Source organism: Podarcis pityusensis, assembly GCF_964106645.2.
Source record: "Podarcis pityusensis genome assembly, chromosome: 16".
Lineage (NCBI taxonomy): Eukaryota > Metazoa > Chordata > Lepidosauria > Squamata > Lacertidae > Podarcis > Podarcis pityusensis.
In genome coordinates this window covers 5,941,344-5,953,471 of record NC_138041.1, presented here as the reverse complement: position 1 = coordinate 5,953,471, position 12,128 = coordinate 5,941,344, and the positions used below count along the sequence as shown (strand labels likewise).

Here is a 12,128-nt window from a genome sequence, read left to right as displayed (position 1 = left end):
GTGGAAGCCAATGTGATGCCCACCACAACTTCCATCACCCTTGGCCATTGACTATACTGTCTGGGGCTGAAGGGAGTTGGAGTCTAACAACATCCACAAGGCACAAGATTCTGCACTCCTGATCTAAAGATCTCCCCTCACCCACCATAACACCATTAAGCCCAAAGTCTGAAATTACCTAAACATATCACTATCTATATGTGTGCTGTCTGGTTTAGGAATTAGGACCCTGTGGTCTTCCAGATGTTATTGGACTTCAATACCCATGTGTCCTTCACCTATTACCATGATGGCTGTGGATGATGGGAGTCCAACATTATCAGGGTGGGCAGCAGATTGGGGAAGGCAAATCTGGAGATCGGAGTGACCCTCTGAAAATCCATATAAATGAGCCACCTGGAGAACTCCCATTCTTCAAATCTCAATCCACATGAGCAGCTGGCACGGGGTTCTACAAATCTGTGTGGCAAGGAGCTCAGCATGGTTCTGCCTGGTGCTGATGTGGAGACATTGATCTCCCACAACTTCATCTCTGAGTCACTAGGGCTACCATCCAACCACTGTAGCCAGCATCCCGTGCATTTCCCATAGAGCTCTTTGATCTTTATCGAAGCCACATCCTTTATCATCTGTATCATGGAACTGGTGTGACTACTAATTAGATGTATCTTGATCCATCGAAGTATGGTTAAATAACGTGTCAAGGATCAGGTGCCAATGAGTCCATGGTCTCCTTGGGTCCATGGTTTTGGACTGACCCACCATTCCCCGGCTCATCTATCATCTATAGGGAGGAGGACTGTTTAGAACCATATAAAAGGGCCTCTCTATCCAAGAGTCCTCATTCCCTCACTGGCCTTTGCCTCTTCACCAGCTGTCTTCTCCCCACTTGTTAAGGTAAGTCAGATTCTGCTGGTGCTTGTGTCTTCACTTTGCCCTGAGTGAGTTTCTAGACTTCTGCTATCAGTGTTAACTAGAATCCTGTTCAAAATAAAAAAAATCCTTCCAGTAGCACCTTTAAGACCAACTAAGTTAGTTCTTGGTATGAGCTTTCGTGTGCAAGCACACTTCTTCAGATACCTGGTATCTGAAGAAGTGTGCTTGCACACGAAAGCTCATACCAAGAACTAACTTAGTTGGTCTTAAAGGTGCTACTGGAAGGATTTTTTTTATTTTGACTATGGCAGACCAACACGGCTACCTATCTGTAACTAGAATCCTGTTGTTCAGATTGGGACTACACCATCAGGATATCAGGGAAAAACAGTGGACTCAGATGGTGGTGTGTGAGGTTTTGAAACAATGAATGGATGGATGCCCTGAAGCAGTGGGTTTTCTGTATCAGTGCTAGTTACCTTTTAGGTCCTACACTATGTTTCTATGGGTTGAGAATAAGGATCCCAGAGAAATGAGGAAGGGAGCCATTCAGGGATTCCTGTTGTGGATTTGTTTATTCTCTGTACTCTGGACAAGATTGGAGGGGGATGGGTGACAGGAATGCTCAGTCCTCGAGGCAGAAAAAGAAGCTGTACATTTCCACAGGTTAAGGTGGAACTTAAATGGCTCAGGACCACAATATCTCAAGGACCACCTCTTTCCATATGAACCTACCTAGAACCTGAGATTATCTTCTGAGGCCCTTCTTGGTGTGCCTCCTCCATGACAGGTCCGGAGGGTGGCAACATGAGAACGGGCCTTCTCTGCAATGGATCCCCATTTGTGGAATACTCTCTCCAGGGAAATTGGCCTGGCGCCTTCATTATACACCTTTAGGTGCCAGCTGCCAGGCAAAAATGTTCCTCTTTAAACAGGTCTTTGGCTGATTGATATCCAGTGCCCTTTTGAAATAGGGAGGGGGGATTTATTGTTATGTATATGCTTTTATTATGTATATATTTTTTGTTTTTATGCATATGCCTGCGGGCATAGGGCAGTATACAAATGTAATAATAAATAAAATTAAATAAGTGCAATTTTATATGAAGAATTATCCAAGCGGTGGAGGTTGGGTCATTGGAGCTAATGAGGGCAGTGTCACAAAAACCTCAGTCTGCTCTCAGAGAAGTCACAACTGTTTGCCTTCTGCAACCAGTTTAGGGATTGCCTGACATAACAGGCTCCTCTGCCCAAATCTGTTTCCAAAAGGTGAAAAGCCAGGTGCCTCCATGAAGGGCACAAGCAGAACAGGACCACGTCAGCCCTCAAATGTGTGGGTAGATGAGGTGTGGAGAACCTGGTGGACCTCAAGGTGTTGTTAGATGAGAAACTACAGAAAGTAGGACTGCTCTCAGTTCCTGCTTGTGGGCTTTCCATAAGCATTGGTTGGCTACTGTGAGAACCAGATACAGAACCACAAGGGTCACTAGCCTGTGGTCTCAAGACTCCAACTCCCACCATCTTTGATCACTGAACATGTTGGTTTAGGTTGGTGGGTGTTGGGGTCCCCACAACATCTGAAGAACACCAAGTCCTCCCAGCCTGATCTAAAGAGCTCCCCCTTCCCATTGGGAAAGACTGGCGTATTCACATCCTGTGTGATGTTTAAGAGCAAGGTTAGCTCTCTTACACTTGAAACATCATCCATGCACTTCCATCATATACTTGTAATTCAAGAATGGATGGACATAGAAGACAACAACAGATACATAATCTTGGTGGTTCAGGGAAAGAGAAGAAATCTGTGTTTCTGATCTAATGAGGTGTTGTTTCCCCCCGTGTCTTTCAGATGTGTGAAGAAGGGTGTAACGATAGAGTTATCTACTCTTCTGGGAGAGAACCCTGGTTCAATCTGAACTCAACATGGTATGGCCCAGCTGGATCCTGGTTGGACAACCGCCGCAAACCATTTCGCTATGTTGTAAACACAGCCTGTGTCACCGGTTGCAACCGCAGGGATGATGTACCGAGAAGAGGAGGCCACAATTACCGATGCTACGGCTATCGGCGCTCCACCTGTAGACAAGGGGGAAACCCAAGAGTGACCTGCTGTGTCCACAATCCTTCGGGAGGACCCCGTGATTACTGGGGGCGTCCAATAGGCGATTCGTGCGATGGAAATACAGGGGGGCACTATTCTAATGAAGAGTCGTTCTGCTGTGGATCCGGTGGTGGATCTGCTGGTGGATGCGGAGGTGGATCTGCTGGTGGATGCGGAGGTGGGCAAGGAGGGGCATGTGCCCAGCCAGTTGCTTCATCAGGAGGATGTGGAGGAGGACGAGGAGTGTGTTCTGAGCCTGGATGTGGAAGAGGAAGAGCAGTATGCGCAGAACCTGGATGTGGCAGATCTTCAAGAGGGCTGCAAACCTCTGGGGGAGCAGGGTGTGCTGGGTCTTCAGGAAGATGTGGAGGAGGACGAGGAGTCTGTTCTGAGCCTGGATGTGGAAGAGGACGAGGAGTATGTTCTGAGCCTGGATGCGGAAGGTCTTCAGGAGGGCTGCAAACCTCTGGGGGAGCAGGGTGTGCTGGGTCTTCAGGAGGATGTGGAGGAGGACGAGGAGTGTGTTCTGAGCCGGGATGTGGAAGGTCTTCAAGACGGCCACAAACCTCTGGGGGCTCAGTGTGTTCCGAGTCCAGCGTTAGATCTTCAGGAAGATGTGGAAGAGGAAGAGGAGTATGTTTTGAGCCGGGATGCGGAGGAGGAAGAGGAGTATGTTCTGAGCCAGGATGCCGCTCATAGGAGAGTATGTGCTGAGCCAAGGGGTTCATCTTCAGGTGGATGGAGGAGGAAGTGTTCCAATGATGAGCTCATCATCTACACAGAAGGTTCTTCCTTCCAGATGGTGAGAGGGAAGAAAGCTGCAGGTGCCGTCCTAGACTGACTGATGGTCCCAATACCAAACCACATAAATAGCCTTTTCCATCAATGCCTTCTTCTAAATTTGAAAACATCCTGAAAATGATGTACCGTTTCTCACTCCATCAACCCCTGAGTGATCCTGAAAACCTAAAGACTGTGTCCACTGCAGAGAAGTGTGAACATTTCTTACTGGACCATATCTGGACCATTGGTGCCTGAACATTATCTGCCTGCAACGAAGTTCTGTGCTTTTCCTGTTTTTCTTTTCCTTGGCATCAATAAAATTATGTTGATTGGCTAAAGTTGTGTTCTTCTGATGATTGGGTGCAGTCAGTGGCTGCCCTGCTAGTACCTTCTTTGTGGCCTGGGAAGATGGGTGTGGCTAGGGATTGATGTAAGTCAGAAAATAAATTGTTATATCAAAAGGGGGGGAAAGTTATGTAAAATCGTATTGAAATATTTTTTGCTCTACATCACCATCTGGTGTTTCATGTTTATAATGCATCGAAAACGCTGCTTTCTGAATAATGTAGCTGAGTCCAATGTTTCTTGCTTGCCACCACTTATTGCTCTTGATGATGCAAACAATTCATTGCCCAATTCATACCGTATGTTACAATGGCAACAACTTGTGCAACTGATAATTGTCATGTTGCTAAGGAGTGACTCATACTTACTATGTACGCTTCCACAGATGAGTCACATGGAAAAACAATGGCAGATTTGTCTGACCTTATACCTTTCCAGCTGAGTACACTTCCCTGGCTATCTATGATGGCCCACCAGGACTTTGATCAACTTCCTAGATTTGCTATCGATGTGGATGGAAACCTTGCAGTGCTCCAGATGTTCCTGCACTCCAGCTCCCATCAGCCCCAGCATTCAGCATGGCCCAATGGTCAGGAGTGATGGAAGTTCAAAGTAACTTTTGTTAAAAAAAACCCAGAAGCTTTTCTTTTGGGAATTATAAGGGCAGAACCACCTAAATTGTATTGAAATTTATTTATGTATGCTACCACCACAGCAAGAATGATACTTGTCCAAAAATGGAAAGAAGCAGAAATCCCATTAAAGGAAAATTGATATAAAAAATTATGGCATATTCAGAAATAGTGAACCTTACCGGAAGAATAAGAAATCAAGATAACAAACTTTTTATAAAAGAGTGGAAATGGTTTATTGCAGGCATAGGCAAACTCAGCCCTCCTGCTGTTTTGGGACTACAATTCCCATCATCCCTGACCACTGGTCCTGTTAGCTAGGGATGATGGGAGTTGTAGTCCCCAGACATCTGGAGGGCCAAGTTTGGCTATGCCTAGTTTATTGAATATTTACAGATAAACTGCAAACAGATAAAAGCATTAGCAGGATTACTGTAATAACCTGCAGTTTCATAAGAGTATATATGTGAAGTAGATAATTAAATGAGCAAATTAAATAAATTTGGATATGCAGAAGATATTGAAAAATGAATTTAAGGAACCGCAGAAAGAAGGGGGAGGAAGCCCAACTTTGAAATGTTAAATTGATTGTAAAACTAATGAAATGTATAAACTTCAAAAGTATAAATAAAGACTTTTTTAAAAGGGAGTGATGGAAGTTGAAATCTGGCAACATCTGGAAGGCCATAGACCTCCATAAACTTAAATCTTCCGATTTATATATTGAAATGCAAATTTAGAAATTTAGGTTGCAGCATCTGGGACTTCCTAGTTTAGTGGGGGGAGAGAAAGACTAAATGATGAAATGATAGAAGCTTATATAATTATGCATGGCATGAAGAAAGTAGAGTGAGAAAGGTGTTTCTTCCTGTTTCGTAACACTAGAACTCATGAACATTCAGCGAAGCTGAATGTGGAAGATTCTTCTTCATGCAACAGATAGTTAGTCTATGGAACTCCCTTCCACAAGAGGCAGCGATGGCCATCAACTTGAATGGCTTTAAAAGGGGACTGAACAAATGAATGGAGCAAAGACTATTTTTTTAAAAAAATAATTTTTATTAACAGGCCAATCACATCACATTATCTATATCACATTAGTTCCAAATTATACAGCCAAATTTTAAATTTTGTTGGGGGTACCCATACATCAAGCTCCGCACGAGTCCAAAACAGGCATCACTTATCTTACTGCTTTAATTAGACAGTTCTATCCATTTTGATCCGGACAGTCCTTTATTACTTCCTTTCTCTTCTTGTTGTTATCGTATATTCCTTTCTTTGAGATCTCTGATGATTTTCACAAGCAGGTTGAAAACTGGCATTCTGTGTGGGTTTTGTACTCTTCCAAAAATCATATTGGTCAGGGACAGCCTCTGTACAACGCTTCCATAAACAAAATTAATCTCCGGTCTGTCCTTTATTTTTCTCAGGCTTACCAAATAAATCAAATGAATGGAGCAAAGACTAGCATAGCTACAAGCCACAGTGGGTATGGGGTGCCTCCATGGGGAGAGGAAGAGATGCTTCTGAATGGCAGTTGCTGGAAACTACAGGACAGGAGAAGGGGGTTGCTTTCAGGTCCAGCTTGTGGGTTTCTGACAGGCACCTGGAGTGGCTGCTGTGAGCTGAAGATGCTGAACTAAATGAGCTATTGGCCTGATCAAACAGACTCGTCTTCTGTTCTTATATTGTCATGCATTTAATTGTTTTTGGTGGTTCTACCCACCACAAAGGGACGCGGGTGGCGCTGTGGGTTAAACCACAGAGCCTAGGACTTGCCGATCAGAAGATTGGTGGTTCGAATCCCCACAACGGGGTGAGCTCCCATTGCTCAGTCCCAGCTCCTGCCACCCTAGCAGTTCGAAAGCACGTCAAAGTGCAAGTAGATAAATAGGTACCACTCCAGTGGGAAGGTAAATGGCATTTCTGTGTGCTGCTCTGGTTCGCCAGAAGCGGCTTAGTCATGCTGGCCACATGACCTGGAAGCTGTACGCCAGCTCCCTCGGCCAGTAAAGCGAGATGAGCGCCGCAACCCCAGAGTCGTCCGCGACTAGACCTAACAGTCAGGGGTCCCTTTACCTTTACCTTTACCTTTACCGGACCCCAAAGACCTTTACCAATTTGAAATGTGGTGGAGTAATTATAAGAATAATTATGACTATGGAAAAAGAAACTCTGAATATATCATATAATCAATAGCATGTTAACCCATTGTTATTTATAATAATAGAACTGTAGAGTTGGAAGGGACCTTGAAGATCATTTAGTCCAACCCCCGTCAATGCAGGAATATGCAGCTGACCCATAGAGGGATTGAACCATGCTCTAACCCAGGGGTCAGCAAACTTTTTCAGCAGGGGGCCGGTCCACTGTCCATCAGACCTTTTGGGGGCTGGATTATACAGTAGTACCTCTGGTTACATATGCTTCAGGTTACAGACTCCACTAACCCAGAAATAGTACCTCGGATTAAGAACTTTGCTTCAGGATGAGAACAGAAATCGTGCTCCGGCGGCGTGGCGGCAGCAGGAGGCCCCATTAGCTAAAGTGGTGCTTCAGGTTAAGAACGGACCTCGAGAACGAATTAAGTACTTAACCCGAGGTACCACTGTGTTTTGAAAATAAAAATAAAAAAAATCCCACAAATAACCCAGAGATACATTTTAAATAAAAGCACACGTTCTACTCATGTAAAAACACGCTGATTCCAGGATTTAGAAGGTAATTGGGCCAGATCTGTGCCCCGGGCCTTAGTTTGCCTACCCATGTTGTAACCAGCTGAACTATTATGTGCTTTCGATGGTTATTATCATTTAACACTCATAAAGTGCCCATATCTTTCTAAGCAGAGTGTGTACATACCCACACAAAGAGACACAGATACCCTAATCTATGTCCATGATGACTAAGGCTCTAAACTAAAAACCCCCGTAAAACCATGAAGTTTGGAGTCTAAAATTATCGCAATACATCATTGCATACATTTGTACTGTTTATCCCAGGAACATAGCGATTATGTCCCTCCTACAGCTGTAGGATTCCAACTCTTATCAGCCCTGAGCAAGACAGCCAATGGCCAGGGGTCAAAGGAGTTGGAGTCATATAAAGAGGACCACAGATACCAAAGCCCTCCACTGGTTTAGCCCAGTGAAAGCCAATGTGATGCCCACCAGATTGTTTGAACCACAACTTCCATCACCCTTGGCCATTGACCATACTGTTTAGGGCTGAAGGGAGTTGAAGTCTAACAACATCCACAAGGCACAAGATTCACCACTCCTGATCTAAAGATCTCCCCTCACCCACCATAACACTATGAAGCTCAAAGTCTGAAATTACCTAAAAATATCACTAGCTAGATGTGCGCTGTCTGATTTAGGAATTAGGACCCTGTGATCTTCCAAATGTTATTGGATTTCAATATCCCACGATCCTTCACCTATTTCTATGATGGCTGTGGATGATGGGAATCCAACATTATCAGGGTGGGCAGCAGATTGGGAAAGGCAAATCTGGAGATCAGAGTGACCCTCTGAAAATCCATATCAATGAGCCACCCTGGAGAACTCCCATTCTTCAAATCTCAATCCACATGAGCAGTGATGAATAATACATTTATCAGCAGGCACGGGGTACTACAAATCTGTGTGGCAAGGAGCTCAGCATGGTTCTGCCTGGTGCTGATGTGGAGACATTGATCTCCTACAGCTTCATCTCTGAGTCATTAGGGCTACCATCCAACCACTGTCACCAGCATCCACTGTCACCAGCATTTCCCAAAGAGCTCTTTGATCTTTATAGAAGCCACATGCTTTATCATTTGTATCATGGAACTGGTGTGACTACTAATTAGATGTATCTTGATCCATCAAATTATGGTTACATAACGTGTCAAGGATCAGGTGCAAATGAGGCTGCTGTAGTATGCAGACATGGTCTTCTTGGGTCCATGGTTTTGGACTGACCCACCATTCCCAGGCTCCTGTATCATCTATAGGGAGGAGGACTGTTTAGAACCATATAAAAGGGCCTCTCTATCCAAGAGTCCTCATTCCCTCACTGGCCTTTGCCTCTTCACCAGCTGTCTTCTCCCCACTTGTTAAGGTAAGTCAGATTCTGCTGGTGCTTGTGTCTTCACTTTGCCCTGAGTGAGTTTCTAGACTTCTGCTATCAGTGTTAACTAGAATCCTGTTGTTCAGACTGGGGCTACACCATCAGGATATCAGGAAAAAACAGTGGACTCAGATGGTGGTGTTTGAGGTTTTGAAACAATGAATGGATGGATGCCCTGAAGCAATGGGTTTTCTGTATCAGTGCTAGTTACCTTTTAGGTCCTACACTATGTTTCTATGGGTTGGGAATCAGGATCCCAGATAAATGAGGAAGGAAGCCATTCAGGGATTCCTGTTGTGGATTTGTTTATTCTCTGTACTCTGGACAAGATTGGAGGGGAGTGGATGACAGGAATGCTCAGTCCCCGAGACAGAGAAAGAAGCTGTACATTTCCACAGGTTAATGTGGAACTTAAATGGCTCAGGACCACAATATCTCAAGGACCACCTCTTTCCATATGAACCTGCCTAGACCCTGAGATTATCTTCTGAGGCCCTTCTTGGTGTGCCTGCTCCATGACAGATCCAGAGGATGGCAAAATGAGAACGGACCTTTCCTGTATTGACTCCCCGTTGGTGGAATGCCCTCCCCCGGGAAGTTCACCTGGCACCTTCATTATACACCTGCTTCCCCTTCTGCAACCAGTTTAGAGATTGCCTGACATAACAGGCTGCCCAAATCTGTTTCCAAAAGGTGAAAAGCCAGGTGCTTCCATGAAGGGCATAAGCAGAACAGGACCACATCAGCCCTCAACTGTGTAGTTAGATGAGGTGGACCTCAAGATGTTGTTAGACGACAAACTACAGGAAGTGGGGTTGCTCTCAGTTCCTGCTTGTGGGCTTTCCATAAGCATTGGTTGGCCACTGTTAGAACTGGATATAGAACTACAAGGGCCAGTAGCCTGTGGTCTTATGACTACTACAACCTCCACCATCTTTGATCACTGACCATGTTGTTTGGGGTTGGTGGGTGTCAGAGTACTCACAACATCTGAAGAACACCAAGTCCTCCCAGCCTGATCTAAAGAGCTCCACCTTCCCATTGGGGAAGACTGATTAACCTTCTCTCCATGTTTAAGAGCAAAGTTAGCTATTTTATACTTGAAACATCATCCATGCACTTCCATCATATACTTGTAATTCAATAATAGATGGACATAGAAGACAATGGCAGATACATAATTTTGGTGGTTCACAGAAAGAGAAGAAATCTGTGTTTCTGATCTAATGAGGTGTTGTTTCCCCCCCGTGTCTTTCAGATGTGTGAAGAAGGGTGTAACGATAGAGTTATCTACTCTTCTGGGAGAGAACCCTGGTTCAATCTGAATTCAACATGGTATGACCCAGCTGGATCCTGGTTGGACAACCGCCGCAAACCATTTCGCTATGTTGTAAACACAGCCTGTGTCACCGGTTGCAACCGCAGGGATGATGTACCGAGAAGAGGAGGCCACAATTACCGATGCTACGGCTATCGGCGCTCCACCTGTAGACAAGGGGGAAACCCAAGAGTGACCTGCTGTGTCCACAATCCTTCGGGAGGACCCCGTGATTACTGGGGGCGTCCAATAGGCGATTCATGCGATGGAAATACAGGGGGGCACTATTCTAATGAAGAGTCGTTCTGCTGTGGATCCGGTGGTGGATCTGCTGGTGGATGCGGAGGTGGATCTGCTGGTGGATGCGGAGGTGGGCAAGGAGGGGCTTGTGCCCAGCCAGTTGCTTCATCAGGAGGATGTGGAAGAGGACGAGGAGTGTGTTCTGAGCCTGGATGTGGAAGAGGAAGAGCAGTATGCGCAGAACCTGGATGTGGCAGATCTTCAAGAGGGCTGCAAACCTCTGGGGGAGCAGGGTGTGCTGGGTCTTCAGGAAGATGTGGAGGAGGACGAGGAGTGTGTTCTGAGCCCGGATGTGGAAGAGGACGAGCAGTATGCTCAGAACCGGGATGCAGAAGGTCTTCAAGAGGGCTGCAAACCTCTGGGGGAGCAGGGTGTGCTGGGTCTTCAGGAGGATGTGGAGGAGGACGAGGAGTGTGTTCTGAGCCGGGATGTGGAAGAGGACGAGGAGTATGTTTTGAGCCAGGATGCGGAGGAGGAAGAGGAGTATGTTCTGAGCCGGGATGCCGCTCATAGGAAAGTATGTGCTGAGCCAAGGGGTTCATCTTCAGGTGGATGGAGGAGGAAGTCTTCTACGCCATTGGAAAGATGCTGAAGAAGGCCTGCCTGTTCCAAGCCATCAGATGGGCTCCAAATCATCCTGTCGCTGCAACCACAATAATGTTACAGAGAGAGATGCTGTTGGGCCGAGTGGCTGGCAAGAGCAACCACAGCAAAGGAAGCTTGATCTTATTTATTTATTTATTTATTTATTTATTTATTGTATTTATGCATCAATTAGTAGCCAAGCTGGGCTCTCAAAGCAGCTTACTCTAGAAATTCAACCCCCCCCCCCCTTCCAAAACTACAATACATCAGGAAAGCATGAGAGCGGTAATAGCCTCTTCTGGGCCATGTCTATTGATGAGCTCATCATCTACATAGAAGGTTCTTCCTTCCAGATGGTGAGAGGGAAGAAAGCTGCAGGTGCCGTCCTAGACTGACTGATGGTCCCAATACCAAACCACAGAAATAGCCTTTTCCGTCAATGTCTTCTTCTAAATTTGAAAACATCCTGAAAATGATGTGCCATTTCTCACTCCATCAACCCCTGAGTGATCCTGAAAACCTAAAGACTGTGTCCACTGCAGAGAAATGTGAATGTTTATTAGTGGACCATATCTGGACCATTGGTGCCTGAACGTTATCTGTCTGCAATGAAGTTCTGTGCTTTTCCTGTTGTTTTCTTTTCCTTGGCATAAATAAAATTCTCTTGATTGGCTAAAGTTGTGTTCTTCTGATGATTGGGTGCAGTCAGTGGCTGCCCTGCTGGTTACTTCTTTGTGACCTGGGAAGAGGGGTGTGGCTAGGTATTGATGTAGCCAGGGTCATGTCTCAGAAGGCATACAGAGAGGAAAGGAGGTCCACATTTTGTTCCAAGCCTAAGACTCCCTATCCTTGTCCTATATATCTGTCCAGGGCATCTACAGGTCCTTTTCATATTTCCTGAACCCCTTTGCTGATACAGGTGAAAAGGAACCATTAGACGACAGATGAGGAATCTTGCAACTTTTCAATCTACAGGGTGAAGAGGTGGTCCCATTCCTCCTTTTCCTTCCCCCAAGGAACCGTACATGGGAGCTATATGGGATAGCATCCACTGTTAGCCCTGCTCAGGGCA

The 12,128-nt window shown here is 45.5% G+C and overlaps 1 protein-coding gene across 4 annotated transcripts; it reads left to right on the top strand.

Annotated features, from left to right (window-relative positions):
• Nucleotides 1-760: 760 nt before the first annotated feature.
• On the top strand, nucleotides 761-11,733 carry LOC308465755 (uncharacterized protein). 4 transcript variants are annotated; one of them, XM_080985961.1, is made up of 3 exons: nucleotides 761-897; nucleotides 2,726-3,522; nucleotides 10,633-11,733. In XM_080985961.1, exons 2-3 carry the CDS (start codon nucleotides 2,726-2,728, stop codon nucleotides 10,982-10,984), a joined length of 1,149 nt encoding a protein of 382 aa, XP_080842087.1. In that variant the 5' UTR covers nucleotides 761-897; the 3' UTR covers nucleotides 10,985-11,733. The 4 variants fall into 4 exon arrangements, with proteins under 4 accessions (XP_080842087.1, XP_080842090.1, XP_080842089.1 ...); XM_080985964.1 differs by lacking the exon at nucleotides 10,633-11,733 and adding an exon at nucleotides 3,523-4,098 and having other exon boundaries at nucleotides 762-897; nucleotides 2,726-3,420; XM_080985963.1 differs by lacking the exon at nucleotides 761-897 and having other exon boundaries at nucleotides 2,917-3,095; nucleotides 3,132-3,522.
• The last annotated feature ends 395 nt before the right edge of the window (nucleotides 11,734-12,128 follow it).